Source organism: Haliotis cracherodii, unplaced genomic scaffold (assembly GCF_022045235.1).
Source record: "Haliotis cracherodii isolate W230 unplaced genomic scaffold, xgHalCrac1.p SCAF_31, whole genome shotgun sequence".
NCBI classification, from domain to species: Eukaryota; Metazoa; Mollusca; class Gastropoda; order Lepetellida; family Haliotidae; genus Haliotis; species Haliotis cracherodii.
Window position 1 is genome coordinate 951,138 of NW_027266288.1, and position 22,365 is coordinate 973,502.

The following is a 22,365-nucleotide window of genomic DNA, read 5'->3' on the forward strand; positions in this document are numbered from 1 at the left end:
TGACGGCTGTTTGTTATTAGTCGAGTCTGGACCAGACAACCCGTGACATTGGCGGGGTTAATAACAAATGTCATCTGATAATAATGTTGACAGGCGCGGGTGAATTCAAAATATGTTGTAAATTACACATTTAACAAGAGAAACATTCTCTTTCTACTTTGATTTAATAAATTACAAGTGATGATACAGTGGTCCGTGGTTTGTGTTTCATTATTGCGATGACACTTATTTGGATTGTATTCTATTGTAAATGAAATGCGTTTTCTCATGTTTAAATCTCTAAGATCGTTAAAATTACTTTCAATTCAATATCAACAACTGTTTAGCGAATTACTATTTTCATTTCATGCACATAATTGACAGTATCTACAACATCATATTGAAAAGAAACTTATCAAATTGTTTTGGGCGAGTTGATTGAACATTTTGAACCACCTCGAACATATTTGTCTAAATTTATAGGATATTTTTTATGCCATTTCAGCAGGCGGCGGCCACTTTTGATATAATACATTGCAAGTGGTAATAGAGTCGCTGATGTTGTACAGTGTTTGTGTGTTAATGATGACACAAGCAGTCTGAAGTCGTTATTGTTGACTTATTTATTCTTAAGAATTGACTCCAATTACCAAACGCGTCTATGGAGATGTAAACGTTTAAAAACAGTTTACTTATACGATTTAGAAAAGTACTTGAACGCAAATATTTCAACAATATCTCGTTAGATACCATTTTTACGAAACGAGTGGACTTTCTGTGGTATCCCTAATCTAACGAGAATGTGTGTAGTATTTTATTTATTACCCACGTTAAATAATAAATATATATTTAAGTGTAAATACTTAACTTTCGTTTGATAGACCAAACTGAAACTGAAACTGGTTGCAAAATTTGGTTGCGCAAGAATATTGATATATTCCCAAATATGGGCATTGTTGACATTTCTGTGCATACGCATTAAGAACAAGCGCCCGCAGTTGTGTTTGTAAAGAAAACAGCACCGACGCTCAAGACCCTTTTTGGAAGAATTTCTTCAACGTATTGTAATTCAAGCGCCATGTTGTTTGTCCGCACGACACCTACAAGAAAAAAAATGAAAAGTCACATTAGCGCCGGGCTTTGAATATGGGACCAACAGTCGGTCAATCGCACTGCCGGGGTCCCGGCTGTGATATCATAATGGTTCGGTTGCCTTGATTAATCAACTGAATGTATATCATGTCCGGACCATTTTGGAAGAGGGATATCAGAGTCTTCGCCAAAGACATTCATGTTAACTGTACCACCCTATACTGACGACATGAAAATCAACAAACTCAAGTCTGCTTGCGTGTCAGTGACAGCTTCGAACGATCGAAGGGCAAGGTCACAACCGGAATAAGAAAAGACAATCGTGATCTACTCACAGCGTTTAACGCTGGAGAAAGGGAATGAGAGTTATTGTTCACATTTGGGATATTTTGGGCCACTTAATCAGAAGTCAAACACACTTCCAAGGAGTTTTCGAATGATGTGTATCGGAACTGTTCACTTTTAGTGATCTTGTCGTGCAGTTGTGTACGTTCATTCATGAACAACACCTCTGAAACAGCGCCACGAAATACGCTTCGAAGGGAACACTGATGGCACAACCGGATCATACCAAGTAAGTCTAGATATCTAACGAGAATGAGTGTAGTATTTTCTATGTAATAACAACATATAGCATGTATACTCTTTACACGTCCTGCTCACATTGAATATTCGAGGTTTGAAGTGTGTACCCAACCAGTGATATATTGTCAGCAACCAACAACTCTGTCCAGTTCAAATGGAGGCTTAGTTATAGGCAGGTTGATAATATCACTTGCCAGTGTCAATGTTCCTAAGACCCGTGAATATCCGGGTAGAATAGGTCTTCAGTAACCCATATTTGTGGTAAGAGGCGACTATGCTTGCCGTAAAAGGCAACTAACTTGATCGAGGCTCGCTGCCTTGGTTGATGCATGCCATCATATCCCAATTGTGTGGATTGATGTTCATGATGTTGGACGAGACTCAATTATCTACAGACCGCCGTCATATAGCTGGAATATTGCGGAGTGCAGCTTTAAACAGGCATCATCACTGCGTGGCTCACATGGTGTAAGCTGGTTTGCACCCCCTCTGCAGGTAACATAGACTTCTAGGCTCTCCACATCTCCCTGAGGCAAGTGAGTTTAACGACTGACAAATTGATGCACAGTCCAATCAAAATCACATTACAAAAACTCCTGTGCAGATTTCAGTCAATTACATGATTTGCAAAGCATGTGTTCCGCGAACTCAGATATTTTCCAAATCTGTTCATGTTTTTAATCAAGCTGCTCAGGTGAATGGATGCAGTTCATGAAATAAGACCATTTATATTACAAACACAACTTTATTATGGATCTGATCGTCTTGAATGTGCGCGTCGTTTTGTTTGAAGTAACTGCAAAGGATATTAGAGGTGAAATTCCAGCCCAGTGGAACTTTTACAGTCTTTTACAACTCCCTTGCCTCAGGAAGATGTGTTTTTGGCTGACGCCTTGTGCATTGAGGAGGGTGGCAACATATCAATAACACCAATCCTTACTCTGGTCCAGACAGATCACCGAGATACAGCTGGAACATTGCTGACAAAGACGGAACAAGGATTTGTGGAAATGTGTTTATTTAAAGAAGACACTGTACACAAGCAGACTAAATATGAATGGAAAGACTAAATGTTGTGTATACAAAATGTTGCCATAGAAGGTATACATAAATTAGTAACAATTATCAACACGTTAGAATGGAATGGCTGTTTCCCTCGACTGCCTGGACAATTGTACATGTTGTCCCTACCATTATTGTGTCCTGAATAATAAATCTTAATGTTCGATTCCTGAAACAGGGCTGGAACTCGGTGGGAATGTCAACAGGCAGAGAGATATACTGGAATGTCGAAATTGTAGGGACCGTATCTCAAGTTGTCATCATTTCCAAATTAAAAGCAATTTGACTGATCTTGTACATCGTAAGAGTACAATTCATTCCAATGAAGTCCAAGATTTTTCAAACCCAATTTATTTCTAAAATGATGATGGAACTTTTGACACGACCCCCATTACAAGGGGCACCTGCTGTAATAGAATGAGCTCGAGAGCAGCAGCCACTCTTGTCAAATAAAATGAACTTGCACATTTAGCAGGTGTAGGTAGGAAAGGGGACGCTTCTCGACCATGCAGTTCGCCTAAACACTTGCCTGGTCACATACTCATGACGTTGACTTGCCCGCACATACTCTTATTTGTCACTGGCGTGCAGGCAAGTGTTCACATGAACTGCATTAGGACTCTCAATATGGACTTGGTCCCTGAAACTCGGAGCAGTTAACATTTGAAAACCTTCTTGAAAAGAAATACGTTGAGTATTATTAAAAGACACAAAAGTCAATCTGCCAGGTGAGTTTTGCAGCTGAATCTGAAGATGTGCCGAGTTACAGTCTTGGATACTGCTATCCTGATGAGACATTCTGAATTTTCCTGACTAACGAAACCTTAATTGACTGCAGACTTTGTGAAGTGTCTATTTGCATACTTTGGTGTCAGCCTATTACTTGAATCAATAGCTTGGCTGGGCCCCTTTCCCATGCACAAACAAAGGCTGAATGGGGCATACACAACCAATGGGAACAATATCGACTTGAAACATGACACAACATAATATAACACAATCACATATCTCTGAAGGATTCTGTGTGACACATGCGACACACATAAATGTTCATATTCTAGCCTGCAGCAGTAAGTCGAAAAAATACTGTCAATTTAAACTTACGATCCAAAACTCATTTAGACACGGACCTTATCAGAAGGGTGGCAAACACAAATCCATGAGATTCCTACGTTTCATTCAATTTTAACGTCGAAATATTTTCGCAAGTGCTAAAAAAGACAGTATTCCTTGAAGTGATGAATAATGATTTGGCCAAGCTACTGTGAATCCAAATATACGAGCATGTTGATTTCTAGGCTAGGCTACAGTGCTTGATGTCAACTGTACACAGTGTCGAAGGACTACATTACAACCAGATCACCACGACCAATACACAACACTTTTGACTATGCTTCAACTGCTCCAACACCAAGACCAAATACAATCACAAATGAAATGTTTGATTAAATATCAGTTGTCACACAAACCTAGAAACGTATAAGTCTTCCTTATCACTACTGTTCTGGTGACTGTGGAATTGGTTTGAAAACTATGGAGTAATCTTGACGCCGTTTTTTACGAAATATTGGTCGAGGTTGTCCAACTGTTAGGGAGATTTCTACTTCGGACATCACAACACGATGACAGAGTATCTACCTTGCCTAACTATTCAATGAATATTCGTCCATGAAATACATTTGTCACAGAAGCAAAAGACACACATATATTGCTCAATATCAAAATTCTGTGTACAAGACAATTAATTTGCACAACTGTTCTGTTGAAAGGAAGGAATCTACAAAGCTTAAACTCCACCATCTGGGTACACACTTGGGCAATATACAAAATATTGAACACTATACAAGAATGGCATTAAAATAAGCAAGGTTTGTAACTAGGTAACAAGTACACAATAACTAATGTCATCACAAGGATCTAAAATTGTCAGATATCTACGATAATAATCTGTCAAAGAAATGATACACTTAAAAAAGCCATTATTCAAAAGTGTAGATACATAAACACAACCACTGTACAGACATACAATTATCTTAACATGGCTTTAAGAATTGACGTAACTCAAATGCTGTTAGTGCCGCTAATCTGATGAAAACACCAGCGTCAATCCTACGATTGGGATGAATTGTACGCTATCTTAGAATATTAGTTTCCATTACTGAGGAATAAAATGTTATATCGTAAAACGGTAAAACATCATGGAACTGAGTCACTAACACGGTAACGAGCCCTAATCAAGTCTTATTAAACTGAACACAAAGTTTCCCTGTGATTAAAACTACAGGTTGTTTCGTAAGCTGCACAACACGTCTCAATTTGATTCAGTCACGAACGCTTAGCAATCACATTAGGGCGGCCGCTGGTTGTGGTGGCAGGAAGGCGGTTGCGAGGAACAACATCGGGGTCTGGCTCTAACTGAAGACTAGTAGTTTGCACGTAATGATATCCACTGCTGGTTTACTTGGTGTTTTGAGAAGCCGCCGCCCAAACATATCTGTACTCATGCACAACTTGCACTACTCTCATTGTGACGTCTGCGACATTTCAAAGTATCTGTAAGTGGGGTTTTCGTACCCATTCATTTGCATATTTGCAACATGGCGCTCTTCTGGCGATGCTGCCGGGTCCACCTCTACGTAACCGTGGGTTACAGGCTGGCGATGGTTCCTCCTCCTCAGCATAACAATGGCGACAACGATGATGACGAAGACGGCGACACTGCCGATGGCGATGCCAAATGTACTTCCAACCTGGTTGGACATTCCGTGAATGGCCACTTCCTGTACAGACTGAAAGAAGAAGAGCATTATCAGGAGATTCGTCAGCTTATTGGTTTGGAAATGGCAAACACGAAGCTGTATGTTTTAAGGAGTGGGTCTTAAGCTGCTTTGAACAGTGTTGTAGCAATTTTGTATGTTTAATGTGGAAGTAATGCTTGAAATAATGCAGATTTATGACTGATTCCTGATGGTTAAAAAGTATCCCCGCAGTAAAAGTAAACATGTGATCTATTTGGTCCACAAAATGAAACCCCATTTCTCCATTGCATGCAGACGTCACAAATGAACAACTGAGTCCATCCTGGAGGCTAGAGCCAAGAGATCATTTAGTTCACGAACTGGGTTTATTGGATTAACACTACAAAAGTGATGTGAAGTAAGTTTTAACCAGGTATATATAACATAAGTAGCAAGAGCCTATTGACACTTAACTGAAGATGCGATGAGTCACACAAGGCTTCTATGTAAAGTGACCAAGGGAGATAAGCCATGAATTATTCCTAGTTATCTCCCTTTAAGCATCAATTTGAGGATAATGTTAGTTTGAGACTTGCATAAAGTGTTGGAAACAAATGTATTGATTCAAGTAAGGGAGGAGTCAGGTACCGGTCACTTATTGAGTGGGAAAGGGGGGGCGTTTAGGGGAGGGTCATAAAGCATAATACACTTATTAGTGGAGGGTCTTCACAAATGGACATTGTATAATATACCCCTAATACAATGTGCTTTTGCATTTTGTTTTTCGGGGAGGGTCATGAATTTTTTATGGTCATTGGGAGGGTCATCCAAAAATATGGCAAGCATTAGGGGAGGGTAACAGTTATATTTTTTGTTTCAGTACATGAGTGCATCAAAATTGTCTGACCAAAACCACGGCAAATACTGTAAATCTTGAAATTAATGCGTCCCCAAATTGATACGACTGCGACAATGTGACTTCAAGATTTACAGTACATTGACATAGTCAGTTCTTTGTTCTGTAAATGGTAAACAAAATAAGGTGATTGACATTTCATATTTGCCAGCAGCCAGCAGAGGACAAAGGACTTTTTAATGGTGCTTGACACTGTAAACTTTCTCCCCTCAGTTGCGTGGTGGTGGTGGGTACAGGTTGGAGGGTAATGGGGGTGGTAGAAATGGGTGCTTGCAACTTATGCGAGAGCATCTCAATAGCAAGAAGACAGTAATGTTTTTTTATTTTGTCACTGTAGGATCCATAAGTTATTCGAAAAGAAAATCAAGCCAATCAGAAACCCACTTCTTAAAAATTGCCAGCTGACTGGGGGCCTAGTGTATTTGAACTGTCAATAACTTACTCGGTCATCAACGTGCATGCCTTCATCCACAACATGGGCAACAAAGTGGTCGTTATGCTCGTATGCGTGCTCATCCTCGTGAGTCTCGTCCATCTTCTCCTCGCTGGAGCTCAGGTCATCTTGCAAACAAACAACAATGTCAGTTTCAACTAAACAAACCAGGTTATCGATAGCAGAACAAGTTTCTTTGACAGAATAACACACTAACAGCTGTGACAAGACTGAGATTGTTGGTGATTAGTTGTAAAGGTTTGCTGAAGTAACTGTACACTGCAACATTTGTGTTGGGATTCTGGCGTCAGAGTAGGTCCCCTCTTTCACATTCATGTAGTTAGAGGATCACGACCCCGTTCCACAAAGTGATCGTAGGGCTACGACTGTCGTAACTCTATTTTAAAGTATGGAAGTTACGTTCATCTAAAAGCGTTAGAAATTTGCACTAGTCCTGTAGTCCTTGCCAAACTGGCCAATAGTTAAGGTATCATAAGGACTAGTATAAATTTGCCCCTTTTAAGGGTTTTGCTGTATGTTATCATTATAAGGACTAGTGGACAAAAACTGTTAGTTTCTACTGCTGTCTAAGTGCTACGCCTGTTGTAAGTCTATGTTAAAGTATGGGACTTTATCTTAGCACCACGACTGTGGTAGATCTATGTTTCAGTATGGTAGTTACGATCTTGACTGGGCGCCGCCAGTTTGTTTGAAGCAAATGCATGTGATGTGAGAGGTGGAATCTGATTAGGAGGGCCATAGAAGGGACATAACTCGTAATAGCCACTGGTGGCGCTACGATCAAGCATAGAAATTCCAGCCCAGTTAGGCAAGGGTGGAAAGTGGATTTTTATAGTCAGTTAACTCCCTTACCTCAGGATGATGACCAGATACACTGTGGTTAAACCTAACAAACAGTGTACAGAGGGCAAATACCACCAGAATCCTCACACAGCTTAATCAATTCAAACAATGTCTTAACCATATCACTGTCCGAGTAGAAAAACAGAAATATTTTCAAGGCTGGCTACCACCATTGCTATAAGTGAGTAAGTTTGGATTAGTGCTACACGGAACAGTCTTCCAGTTATACCACAGCTTGTCAGCCTTGGGTGGAAAGAAAGCCTGCAGTGATGCAACTGTTAGACGTTCATCACTTGGGTGAAACCCCCAAGCACAGGTATGGTGCCGACAAACCTAGAAACATAATCAGGGGGAATCTGGTGTTCAAACCATGATCATAGGTTTCGGGCATGTCTACGCCAAATCCCCCCCCCCCCATCAATCTTAGAGTGCCATGTACTCCCCATACCCTTGTCATTGTAGTTGTAGTCATCAGCACTCTGCTGGGGCTGAGTGTTGTCATTGAGGATGACATTCTTGGCGCTGGCATCGACGGCTCTGTATCTCAGGGCAAACTTTTCTGTAATACATAAAATAATATTTTATTTTTATTTTATTTTATTATGGCAATACAAAGTTGGTTGGTTGGTTGGTTTGTTGTTTAACACCGCACTCAGCAATATTCCAGCTATATGACAGCGGTCTGTAAATAATCGAGTCTGGACCAGACAATCCAGTGATTAATATCATGAGCATCAATCCACGCAATTGGGATCGATGACATGCATCAACCAAGTCAGCGAGCCTGACCACCCGATCCTCTTACGGCAAGCATAGTCGCCTTTTACGACAAGCACGGCAATACAAAGATGCATGGTGTATTGAGAAGTATTGGTCAATTGTTTCCTCCTATCTCACGCATCTCTGGCTTGACCACCTCCTATCTCATACCCCTACACAGACATCTTGCTTGACCACCTCCTATCTCATACCCCTACATAGACATCTGGCTTGACCACCTCCTATAGGACACCCCAACTCACGGATTTCTGGCTTGACGACCTCCTCGATGTCTGGGTATCTGGAGAGCATCTCGAGGGTCTGGTTGAGTCTCTGGTCAATGAGCTTGATGTGCTCCCTGTAGTGTGGCCTGATGCGGGGCAGTTCGGCGGGCTCGGTGTACTTGACGTGCTGGTAGTGGTTCACAGTGTGCATCTTGTCCTTCTCCTCTGCACGGAAATAGGCACGCAGGTACTTCAAAACCTTGTGGGCCTGGAAGGATGAGGAAAGAAGGGATAGAGTTTTAACAACATGGATCAAGATAAGTAAGTAAAAAATTATAAAAAAAACCACATGGTCTTACACACAAAAAAGCACAGAAACATCTGACATTTAAAGATGGTACTTGTTACCCTGCCTAGTGCTCAGCATTAATTGGATAAAACAAGGATTGGTCAGCTAGTAGTCCGTGTCTGTGTCTGAGTGGGGTATCTATCCAGTATTGTATTTCTGTGGGTTAGCATCATAAAACTGACATTGTTAAAACTAGTACAAGCAATAATCTTGGATGCAACGTTAAACCTCACCTCACCTATCATACAGTATGTGTTTCTAACAGCAGACCTGACAAACCAAACAACTCACATCCTTCTCCTGCAGGGCGTTCTGGAACTTCTCGATGGCCAGGCGCTTGCGTTTGTTGAGGTCGCCCTGAATGTGCTGCTGGTGCAAAGCCACAATCTGCTTCTTTTCAGCCAGGTCCTCCTGCTCGTACGACTCATACAGGCGCTGGAATCTCTGCAACACCCCAGGTGATAATACTACATATTCTCGCAAAGGCAAATATTTTAACACCATGCAGCGAATAGAACCCAGGACTAATACATGTGTTTGTTTGTTTGTTGTTTAACACCGCACGCAGCAACATTCCAGCTATTTGACGGTGGTCTGTAAATAAACGAGTCTGTACCAGACAATCCAGTGATTGACATTAGGAGCATCAATCTACGCAATTGGGAAACGATAACATGCATCAACCAAGTCAGTGAGTCTGACCACCCGAACCCGTTAGTCACCTCTTACGACAAGCATGGTCGCCTTTTACGACACGCATGGGTTCCTGAAGACCTATTCTACCCCGGACCACAATGGGTCCAGGACACGTATACAACACTAACCTCTAGACTGGATGTCACCCCTGTACAAGATATGAACTGAACAGTACAGGGATGTATCTAGGATTCAAAACTAAGTGAACCTGGCATGCAATTGGTGAAATTATTATTTATTCAAGATTGGGATTCTTAAAAGTTCTTATAATGTTAAACTTAGAGGTTTTTCTAGCATTGTATTATGATATTGCATTCAATGCTATATAATAAAACTAAACATTAAACCCTCTTCTCTATGTTCACAGTGAAAAAAAAGTTACCTCTACGAAATCATAAACATAGTCAATACATGAACTGGGAAATTTATAATTCCAATTTGGGAATTTTGAATGACATTTGCTGCAGACTTGGGGCTGAATGTCGGCCTCTGAGCAGGTCTAGATAAACCCCTGGTGCACGTACCTCTGTGATCTCGTGACTGAGGGTCTGGGCACTCTTGGGGTCGGTCTTCCTCAGCTCAGCAACGTGTTCCCGGGCTGCCTGCCACTCCTTCATCAGCTGGGGAGAAAACATCACAACTGAGGTCCCCTTGTCATACAAACACACGGTGCCATCAGAATCATGTCTGAAGCCATGGCTTCTTGTCTTGAATGAAGGCATGGATCTATACACAAGGCCTTTACTGATCTTTCTGGGGAAAATGACACAGTATACAGTGTGAGGGAATGTAGGTGCGCTCCATGTACAGCAATGTTCCAGCTTTAAAACGATGGCTGCACTCAGCAATATTTCTTTAACCCACGACAAGCAACAGTGATGAAGACATATTCTAACCCAGACTCCCAACTGGTGTGTAACCTACGGCAAGCAATAGAGTGATGAAGACACATTTTAAGTATAACCCTGACTCCCAACTGGTGAGTAACCTACAGCAAGCAATAGAGTGATGAAGACACATTATAATCTAGATTCCCTACTAGCATGTAACCAACGACAAGCAATAAACTGATGAAGACACATTATAAACCAGACTCCCCACTAGTATGTAACCTTCGACAAGCAATAAATTGATGAAGACACATTATAAACCAGACTCCCCACTAGTATGTAACCTTCGACAAGCAATAAATTGATGAAGACACATTATAAACCAGACTCCCCACTAGTATGTAACCTTCGACAAGCAATAAATTGATGAAGACACATTATAAACCAGACTCCCCACTAGTATGTAACCTTCGACAAGCAATAAATTGATGAAGACACATTATAAACCAGACTCCCCACTAGTATGTAACCTTCGACAAGCAATAAATTGATGAAGACACATTATAAACCAGACTCCCCACTAGTATGTAACCTTCGACAAGCAATAAATTGATGAAGACACATTATAAACCAGACTCCCCACTAGTATGTAACCTTCGACAAGCAATAAATTGATGAAGACACATTATAAACCAGACTCCCCACTAGTATGTAACCTACGATAAGCAATAAACTGATGAAGACACATTATAAACCAGACTCCCCACTAGTATGTAACCTTCGACAAGCAATAAATTGATGAAGACACATTATAAACCAGACTCCCCACTAGCATGTAACCAACGACAAGCAATAAACTGATGAAGACACATTATAAACCAGACTCCCCACTAGTATGTAACCTTCGACAAGCAATAAATTGATGAAGACACATTATAAACCAGACTCCCCACTAGTATGTAACCTTCGACAAGCAATAAATTGATGAAGACACATTATAAACCAGACTCCCCACTAGTATGTAACCTTCGACAAGCAATAAACTGATGAAGACACATTATAAACCAGACTCCCCACTAGTATGTAACCTTCGACAAGCAATAAATTGATGAAGACACATTATAAACCAGACTCCCCACTAGTATGTAACCTTCGACAAGCAATAAATTGATGAAGACACATTATAAACCAGACTCCCCACTAGTATGTAACCTTCGACAAGCAATAAATTGATGAAGACACATTATAAACCAGACTCCCCACTAGTATGTAACCTTCGACAAGCAATAAATTGATGAAGACACATTATAAACCAGACTCCCCACTAGTATGTAACCTTCGACAAGCAATAAATTGATGAAGACACATTATAAACCAGACTCCCCACTAGTATGTAACCTTCGACAAGCAATAAATTGATGAAGACACATTATAAACCAGACTCCCCACTAGTATGTAACCTTCGACAAGCAATAAATTGATGAAGACACATTATAAACCAGACTCCCCACTAGTATGTAACCTTCGACAAGCAATAAATTGATGAAGACACATTATAAACCAGACTCCCCACTAGTATGTAACCTTCGACAAGCAATAAATTGATGAAGACACATTATAAACCAGACTCCCCACTAGTATGTAACCTTCGACAAGCAATAAATTGATGAAGACACATTATAAACCAGACTCCCCACTAGTATGTAACCTTCGACAAGCAATAGTGTGTGGGACCAATTCTGACCCAGTTCCCACTGGGTTCAACAGAAAGGTAATCACCTTGGTGATCTTTGATTGTTGGTCTTTGCGCATGAACTTGCGGGCATTGAGGTACCACTCGTGCTCGTTCTTGAAGCCATCCTTGAGGCCCTTGAGGTAGTCACGGTAGACGTTCTCCAGAGAGGGCTTGTTGGCAGCCTGGGTCTTCTTGTGTTCATGAGTCTTCTGTTCGCTCGAGTCATCCTCCTCCTCCTCCTCCTCATCTTCATCCTCATCAACATCACTGTGAGATACCAGGGGCACAGGTTTGCTGTCTGTGGCTGCAACAAAATGCAAGGTATATTCAGTTAATTCAAACCTGCAAGGTTTAGGTTGTTTTATACTGCAGTGAGCCATATTCCAACTAAATCATGTCCGATAAACAACCTAGTCTAGTTGACGTTATCATTAATGTCCCATGAGTGAGTTTGGTTTCACCGAAATTCCAGCTATAGTACCACAGGGGACACTTTAATTCAGCTTCACACATTGTACATGTGTGGGGAATGGAACCCGGGCCTTCAGCATGACGAGAGAACTCATTAACCACTAGGCTACCCCGCTACCCCACCACCCCTACTATCCATAACGTCAGGGTATACATGTAATCAAGCAAGCCATCGTGACCGACCGCCAGATCCAACTCAGTCGCATTAATGAGTGAGTGAGTTTGGTTTTACGCCGCTTTTAGCAATATTCCAGCAATATCACGGCGGGGGACACCAGAAATGGGCTTCACACATTGTATCCATGTCGGGAATCGAACCCGGGTCTTTGGCGTGACGAGCGAACGCTTTAACCACTAGGCTCCCTGACTGCCCCTCGCTTTAATGACAAGCAATATAATGAACCGGGTTCCCACACGTTGTCTCCTAGGACAATCAAAGTTGCCATTGAACCATCATTATGATAAAAACGTACATATAGGAGTGGTTTATCAAGAATTTCACCAAATATCTTTGGATATCAAATATATCAACACGAGTAGATACAAGTTTTATTCTCCAAAGCTTGCCGAAAAGTTCATTGGTTAGTTTCAGAGTCGAATTTTAAGTAACATAACACATTTTTTATTCCTAAAATGATATCCATGATACGGAAAACACTCCGCTAATAACCTTTATTTATGCAACATAATATGAGATAAAAATGAAGCAGCCTAAAATATGCACAATATATCACCATCACATAATTAATTTGGAGTTGCTTTGTATGAAAGATAAAAATGGAACTAGTTTAACGACACAGAGTAATTTATCAAATGTAGCCTTTTTCACAGATCTCATTTACTAATCAATTGCAGGCATCATGTATACATAAACTGTACTGCAGGTGCTATGTCTTTCTTATTGTAACTTAGATGTTTGTTTGTTTGTTTGTTTAAAGCCACACTCAGCAATATTCCAGCCTCCTACATCACAGTGGTCTGTAAATAATCGCGTCTGGACCAGACAATAAAGTCATGAGAATCGATCCACACAATTGGGATATGATAACATGCATCAACCAAGTCAGCAAGCCTGACCACCCGATCCTCTTATGACAAGCATAGTCGCCTTAACGGCAAGCATGGGTTGCCGAAAACCAATTGTAACCTGGATCTTCACAGGTTCGTAGATATGTACTCCTGTTAAACTTATGTGGCACACTTGACACATCACAGAGACAGATACAATTTAAACTAACCTGAAACAGCATTTAAGCATATGAGTTTCCCTGTATAACCATTACACTCCCCTTACCAACTCATAATAGTACCCAGCTTATTAGCCTTGCTCCACAAAGCGTTCTTAGAACAAAGACAATCTTAACTCGCATACTTCAACATTCCCCTACGGCAGTTGCTGTGCTTAGATCGCTCTGTGGAACATGTGTACAATGTGTGAAGACAATTTGTGGTGTCACCCGCCACGAGTCTGCTGAATTATTGATGTGACGTACAACCTCACTCATTCACACAAATTCAGATCTCTAACATTTGTTTAAAAAGATCAATTTCTGCTGCCTGTATAATCCAATAGGTTTTGGATTGTGTGTAACGTGTGGCACATCCCCAGACAGTAGCGGAGAAGATTGTCCAAATTAATGTGGGTGTTTTTCTCGAGACTGGAGAAATTGATGTGGTTGATTACTCGATTATAAGATGTGACGCTTTGTGCAGGTAGGGATATGTGTAGCATGATTTAATTATGGGCTTGTTTTCTGTCTGCTGAAGAAAGTGACCTTAGCCTTATGACTGCTGTAAGTCTTTGTTAAACAATTGGAGTTACGATTGACATAGTGCTAAGATCGCTTTCTGGAACAGGGACCTGGGATGCAGACAAAGGTCTTCAAAGATTTGTCTTAGCATTGACATAGTGAGTGAGTGAGTTGGGGGTAACAGTATTGCCGTTATATCACGGCATGTCAGCTTGATGTGGGAGGAAAACCCTAAGTGATGCAGGTCTTCGACAAAGTGATGGAAGGTGGTCTTATGACACTCTTAGATCTATTCCAGCCAAGGATATACCAGAAGCGAAATCCTGTGCCTGAGAGGCATACAAATTTAAAAGAAACCCAAAAAACAATACAGAGAGCATCCACCGAGATGCAGACAATGTGTGAAGATGTTAAAGAAAGAATGTTGCTATTTCATCATTTGGTACCATTTAAAAATATATTTCCATACACAGCTATTCAAAAATACAATACAGTCGTATGCTTCATGATCGGCAATAAAAAGTCACGTCTGGTATTACATATTTGATAAAATAAAAAACAAGCATGGAATAAAGATGTGCCACTCATGAAAAGATCAACTTCATGAGGTCACTCAATGAGATAAACATGTCCTTTGACAAGAAATACAACTATTTTCTATGTATTTAATTTTAAGGGCTGTGAGTCCCCTGGCCCCTGAAAATAACTAACCCAGGTAAATCCCTTAATTCCAGCCATACCCCAGCAGGGAAGACCAGTAATGTTCTTCACACTGTGCAACCAACACTGAACCACAAGCTACCCCATCACTAGTTTGAAGCCCAAACGTCAATGTTGTACCAAATAAAATACTCTCCAAATCCCATTCATAATTGATTCCGCCTTTAAAAAAAAAGTAATTACTTGCCAAGCAACAAGAAAACCCCGACCAAATGGTCCGTACATTATTCCTCCAGCCCCACAATATGGAAATGTCTCTTTGTTACAAGACATGCAACAGTCAGGCAACACACGCCTCCCCCTGATCAATAAGCACAGGTTCCTCACCATAGTCAGCCCAACATTTCCACATCGTCCGTCATTATCTCCCAACAATCTGTATATGTACACTGTAATCATTAGTTGTTCCTCCTGCCTCCCAGATAACTGTCCCCCGCCCCCCACAACCCGCAGATATCCCACAGCCCACATATAATCTGTTCCTTCTCCCCCTCCCGTATCCCACAGATAACTCTGTCCCCTTCAGCCGTCGACTAACTCATCTTGACATTTTGGGCACAAAAATCAATATGGCTGCTTGATATGCATAAATATTATAGAATATGACATAACAGAAGCCAGCGGAAGACGCCAAGACTCTACAGTCGTATGATAGGCTCATCAAACTGCAGTAGTCTGATAGGTTTCATATGCATACAAATAAATCTCCCGGAAAGGGATCCCTAGATGGGAAATACTTAAACCACTCTGGCACGCTGGAGCCGCAGAGACCCATTCACTCTTGTATGTTGTTTGTTCAGCTTTTTCTCGTCGTACCGTCTGTGAGCGCCGTGTTTTCAAGCTACTAATCCGGATCACATAAACCGGGGATTTATGATTGTGGGAATGGGGCTTTGCTGTAACAAGCCGTCCTGTGTATGGTCCTGGTGCACAGGAAGCAATGTACTAGGTCCACCTGGCGCCAGAATGGCAGGTTTCCTTACTGTTAACAACTGATGGACTACCACCAGTACATGGCCACAATTATTAGATTTTCATCCAAATTCTTTAAACGTTGGCTGGAGGCATTTCATACTTTATATTTCAATTTCATTCCAACAAATTCTAAATTCCTGTCACCGACTGTTTAAACAATTGGCCAAGGCATATGTGGACATTAACTGTAGATGGATGTGGATCATAGGAGTGAGTGAGTGAGTGAGTATTGTTTTACGCCATTTTTGGCAATATTCCAGCAATGGGCTTCACACACAATGTACCTATGTGGGGAATAGAACCAGGGTCTTAAGCGTGATGAGTGAGCTCATTAACCACTAGGCTACCGCACTGCCCCCTGGATCATATGAGGCATGTATGTTCAGTAGAACTGCTGTATTCACCATAATAAGAACCCTGCTCCAAAAAAAACATCCCCTGTCGAACTTGTAGATCCTCTACTTGGACCAAAAGTTTTTGCATTTTCTTGTGAAGTGTGCAGATTTTTTTTCCCCACAATATAACAAAGCATGTATAACCATTGGTTGGGGCATAAAAATATAATGATTTATGTATTACACCCTATCTCACACTTTGCAGGTTGTATTCCTTGTGGTAATATCCATAAGGTGATGATTCAGATGCAAAGTGTAGGAATAAAAGGATCTTGGTTTACACGTCAGAAATCTTCCAGGTCTTCGTAATATCAATTTGAGAGAATGAGTTTGGTGAAATGCCTCTTATAACAGTATTCCAGTTATACCACAGCGTGTCAGCTTGATGTAGGAGGAAAAGCCTGAAGTGATGCAGGTCTCAGACGTTTACCACTTTGATGAAAGCCATGAATACAAGCACGGTGCCGACACACCTAGGAGTGAGTGAGTGAGTGAGGTTTCACGCCGCTTTCAGCAATATTCCAGCAATGTCATGGTTTCGGGCACGTCTAAGGAACATAACTCTGTACTGCAAATGTGGCACCATGCCCCCACCATACATTTTGAACTGGTAATGCCGTCTCTACAGTTGTACCCTCACTACCAATCACCCAGGAATGTATTGCAATACAATTTAAACTGGCATTGTCCATCCGTTCTGTGGGAACCCCACTGCCAAACACCCCAGGAACTATGCCGCTGTCGACAATGCTGCAACTGTACATACAGCTGCTGTTCCTGGAATCGTAGCTATTGATGCAGACAGAAAACAAGCCCGTAATTTAATCATGCTGCACATATCCCTACCTGCACAAAACATCGCATCTTATAATCGATTAATCAACCACATGGATTTCTCCGATCTCTCACCCTCCAGAAAACACCCACATTAATTTGGACAGTCTTCTCCGCTACTGTCTGGGGATGTGCCACTCGTTTCACACAATCCAAAAACCGTTGGATTATACAGGCAGCAGAAATTGATGTTTTTAAACAAATGTTAGAGATCTGAATTTGTGCGAATGAGTGAGGTTGTATGTCACATCAATAATTCAGCAGACTCATGGCGGGTGACACCACAAATTGTCTTCACACATTGTACACATGTCCCACAGAGCGATCTAAGCACAGCAACTGCCGTAGGGGAATGTTGAAGTATGCGAGTTAAGATTGTCTTTGTTCTAAGAAGGTTTTGTGGAACAGGGCCCTGGGTTATCAGCATGAGAGAGTGAGTATGTGTTTTAGCCTTGTCAATACCCGAGAGGGGTGGGAGAAGGGGAAAGGAGGGGTGGGAGGGGCATGTTACGGGGGATGGGAGGGGCATGGTATGGGGGAAAGGGGGGGTGGGAGGGGCATGTTACGGGGGAAGGGAGGGGTATGTTACGGGGGATGGGAGGGGCATGGTATGGGGGAAAGGAGGGGTGGGAGGGGCATGTTACGGGGGAAGGGAGGGGCATGTTACGGGGGATGGGAGGGGCATGGTATGGGGGAAAGGGGGGGTGGGAGGGGCATGGTACGGGGGGTGGGAAGGGCATTGTAAGGGGGAAGGGAGGGGCATTGTAAGGGGGAAGGGAGGGGCATTGTAAGGCGGAAAGGAGTGGTGGGAGGGGCATGGTATGGGGGAAAGGACACAACACAAGACTCCACACAATTTCCCTGACATTATGGCTATGAGGGTCGGAAATGGTCATACTTCTGTGTCATGAAAAGAGGGTGGTTATTATACACTTTTTCAATTTCCCACATGGGTACAATGTGTGAAGTGAAGCCCATTTCTGGTGCCCTGCTGTGATATTGCTGGAATATTGCTAAAAGTCGCGTAAAACTAAACTCTCACTCACTCACTCTGATAAAACAGTAAGTTGATATGAAACAGATAAGCAAAGACAGAAATTAATCCATTATTTCCTCAACCGAAGCTGCACAAGCTTCAAGACTCCTACCTGCAATACATACAAACCCCATGTGGACTAGCCACATTTCAACTAAACAGAGCCAACAGATGAGGAAATGTGCAGATGGGGAGATATGCTGATGTATTAGCAGAAAAGCTTGGCTATATCCAGCTCATTAGGCTAACACAAGGCCTCACAGTCCATATACATACAGCATGGTGCCATGGATGATGTTGAATTATATTATGTAGTGGATGTTTGTGAATGAAGCACTGTGATATCTCACCAGCATTCAAGACTACACTCACAGATGATGCCCACTGCAAAGCAGATAAATATAGACATACCCACTGTGCCGCCTCACCCCTACTCGATCCATAAACCCTGCACACACAGACACAGACAGACACACACACACACACACACACACACACTCCTACACACACCTACACCTACACACCTAATGGATCACCATTAGGCATAACTCTCACTATGGAGTAAAGACAATACAAACGACAACTATCAGGAGCCAACTGTGAAATCTCATGTCTACTGGACACGAGGGAAATACAGCATCCGCAAAGATTCATTTAGCAGAGTATTTCCTCTCAGCTTTAAGGCGAACAGCAACTTCAGACACCTGGGTTGGACTTTTTTCAAGCTCAAACACAAAATGAGCTGGGCAGCCTCGCCTCCTGCTTCCACTGACATCTCACAGCCAAAGGCTGCACTGCATAGTTTTTACTATGTAGCCCTTGAGCAACACTTTATGTCATTGAGGTGGGTGCAGTGTAACAAACCTGATACAGACTATAAAAAGCAGTGTGGTTGGTGATATTGATCTGCTGGCTGGGTTCAGGAATAACATTGGTGTAGGCCTCGGCACAGCTAACTAATCATTTATAAAATGCTACTCGCAAAGCTTGGGAGAAAATACCACGTACATCAGTCCCAAGCCAGGAAGACATCTTCTGGATGGAAATCAATGATGTCGAGGCGACACTGGAAAGTGGTTCGATTGTACAGATCGATGTTGGGCCATGATGGAGGGTGGTCCAATGCGTGCAATGCACTTGTTGTGTTAGTGATTGGGTACGCTACTAGGTGGCACTGTTGTGAACTCAATGCTTTCGTTATGCTGTCATCACCTGACATGTCACCGCGTCACCGATGATTATACCCTCGCCAGCCATCAAGGACATTCCAAGGCCTCCGGGGACCTGTCTAGCACGAGTACAAATATCGCTGACACAATGCGTTCACACAGGAAATGGACATGACATTCAAATCTGATAATGCATTTGGCGAAAAACAGTAACCACTAGACGAATCTGTGACATGATTCTCTTCCTGTGTTGTACCATCTGTTGGTTGGGGATGTGATGATGGAGCGGTGTTGTAAGATACAAGAAGAACAAAGAACTGGGACCAAGGAATATCAAAGGTCATCCAGTTGTGTCAAAATATGCTGGTCTCTGACCAACAACCTTCATTCTTTTCAAGTTAAAACCTTCAAAACAATCTAACCCAATAAAATAGGAAAAATGTTACAAAATTTGTTTCTTTTGGTGTGTCCCAGAAGCCAGCATGAAACAGTAAGTTTGGGAGAAAAACCTTTAGAAATGACCATGAGACCCCAAGCAGAAAAAAATAATATTTGTTTTGTAAAGGTACCCCAGCATCTGATACTAGCGTTGTACTCAAAACACAAATCTGACTTCACATGTATCTGAGGAACTGTAAGAAACCAATTTCTGTCAATCCAAGAAAGTGAGTGAGTGAGTGAGTATGTTTTATGCCGCTTTTAGCAATATTCCAGCAATATCACAGCGGGGGACACCAGAAATGGGCTTCACATATTGTACCCATGTCGGGAATCGAACCCGGGTCTTCGGAGTGACGAGCGAACGCTTTAACCACTTGGCTACCCGACCGCCCCCAATCCAAGAAAGAGTGGGTGAGTGAGTGAGTTGGGTATGACACCGCTTAAAACAATATTTCAGTTATATCACAGCATATCAGCTTAATGTGGAAAGAAAGCCTGGAGTGATGCAGGTCAAAGACACAGCCCACCATTCTAATTAGGCCCATCAACTGAAAACGTCGTTTTTGCACAACAACTGCTTCAGCCCTATCCACTTCATATCTTAATAACTCCTATCCTAAATAATATTTTTCTATCAAACTAATTTCAAACAAAAGCCAAGTTCTGTTCCCAACATAAGTGACCATTTATTGCTGTTTTTTTTTTGGAGAACCGCACACAGCCCACCATTCTAATTAGGCGCATCTTAACTGAAAACATGTTCTTTTTGGCACGAATACTGCTTTAGCCCTATCCACTTCATATCATAAACACAAAAATCTAAATAATATTTTCAATCAAACTAATTTTAAACAAAAGCCAAGTTCTTTTCCCAACAGAAGTTACCATTAATTACTGTGTTTTTTTTAGAACCGCACACAGCCCACCATTCTAATAAGGCGCATCTTAACTGAAAACTTGTCGTTTTCGCACGAAAACTGCTTTAGCCCTATCCACTTCATATCTTGATAACTCCTATCCTAAATAATATTTTTCAATCAAACTAATTTTAAACAAATGTCAAGTTCTTTTCCAAAAAGAAGATACCATTTATTGCTGTGTTTTTTGGAGAACCGCACACAGCCCACCATTCTGATTTGGCACATCTTAACTGAAAACATGTCGTTTTTCACAAATACTGCTTTAGCCCTATCCACTTCATATCATGAACACAAAAATCCTAAATAATATTTTCAATCAAACTAATTTTAAACAAAAGCCAGGTCCTTTTCCAACAGAAGTTACCATTAATTACTGTGTTTTTTTTAGAACCGCACACAGCCCACCATTCTAATAAGGCGCATCTTAACTGAAAACTTGTCGTTTTCGCACGAAAACTGCTTTAGCCCTATCCACTTCATATCTTGATAACTCCTATCCTAAATAATATTTTTCAATCAAACTAATTTTAAACAAATGTCAAGTTCTTTTCCAAAAAGAAGATACCATTTATTGCTGTGTTTTTTGGAGAACCGCACACAGCCCACCATTCTGATTTGGCACATCTTAACTGAAAACATGTCGTTTTTCACGAATACTGCTTTAGCCCTATCCACTTCATATCATGAACACAAATATCCTAAATAATATTTTTTTGGTGAAACCCAGGAGCACGGATATGATGCTGACAAACCTAGAAACATAATTGCGGTGAACCAGGAGTCCAACCCATGGTCTTAGGTTGTGTGCCGAAAGGACGCAACTCTGCACAGCAAAGACGACTTCGATGACTTAGGTGACACCACACTCTGCCATATTCCAGCTTTACGACAGCTGTCTATTAATAATCAAGTCTTGACCACACAATCCAGTGATTCATATCATGAACATCAATCCACACAATAAGGTGAGGTGAAATGTGGTTTAACGTCGTGTCCAAGATTATTGCACTTATATAGCGACGTGCATGTACGTGTATGTGTTTGTGTGGCTGCTTGTACTAGTCCGGACTGATGCCAATTCATAGTGCTAGCCCACTGAGATACCATGCCACAGTTTAACATCAATACCCCACTCAGACACAGTATACTGACTCCTAGAAGCCCAATAGGCAGAAACTGTAATGTGCTTTTACTCAAAAAACATATGTCTCCCCCTTCCTTGTTTTTGATACATTAGTTAAAGTTTTAACTGTTCATGTGTTTGCAAATTCAAAAATCAATAATAGCAAATTTCAGACTGGAATGATAATGGTTCCATGCAGAAATATTCATTAGCTGTGGATATTTGGCAGGAAACAAACACTACTTGTTTGAGACCAAGTCCAAATAGT

The 22,365-nt window shown here is 41.5% G+C and overlaps 1 protein-coding gene across 1 annotated transcript in view; it reads right to left on the reverse strand.

Annotated features, from left to right (window-relative positions):
• Positions 1-2,657: 2,657 nt before the first annotated feature.
• The window catches only part of LOC139477160 (amyloid-beta precursor-like protein), a 53,768-nt gene continuing 34,060 nt past the window's right edge, over positions 2,658-22,365 (reverse strand). Inside the window, exons 5-11 of the mRNA XM_071259711.1 lie at positions 12,307-12,566; positions 10,222-10,317; positions 9,293-9,445; positions 8,692-8,920; positions 8,118-8,228; positions 6,815-6,933; positions 2,658-5,507 (exon numbers count right to left, since the gene is read on the reverse strand). Of these exons, the coding sequence (XP_071115812.1) occupies positions 5,241-5,507; positions 6,815-6,933; positions 8,118-8,228; positions 8,692-8,920; positions 9,293-9,445; positions 10,222-10,317; positions 12,307-12,566 (1,235 nt within the window). The 3' untranslated portion in view covers positions 2,658-5,240. The remainder of the gene's footprint in view (positions 5,508-6,814; positions 6,934-8,117; positions 8,229-8,691; positions 8,921-9,292; positions 9,446-10,221; positions 10,318-12,306; positions 12,567-22,365) is intronic.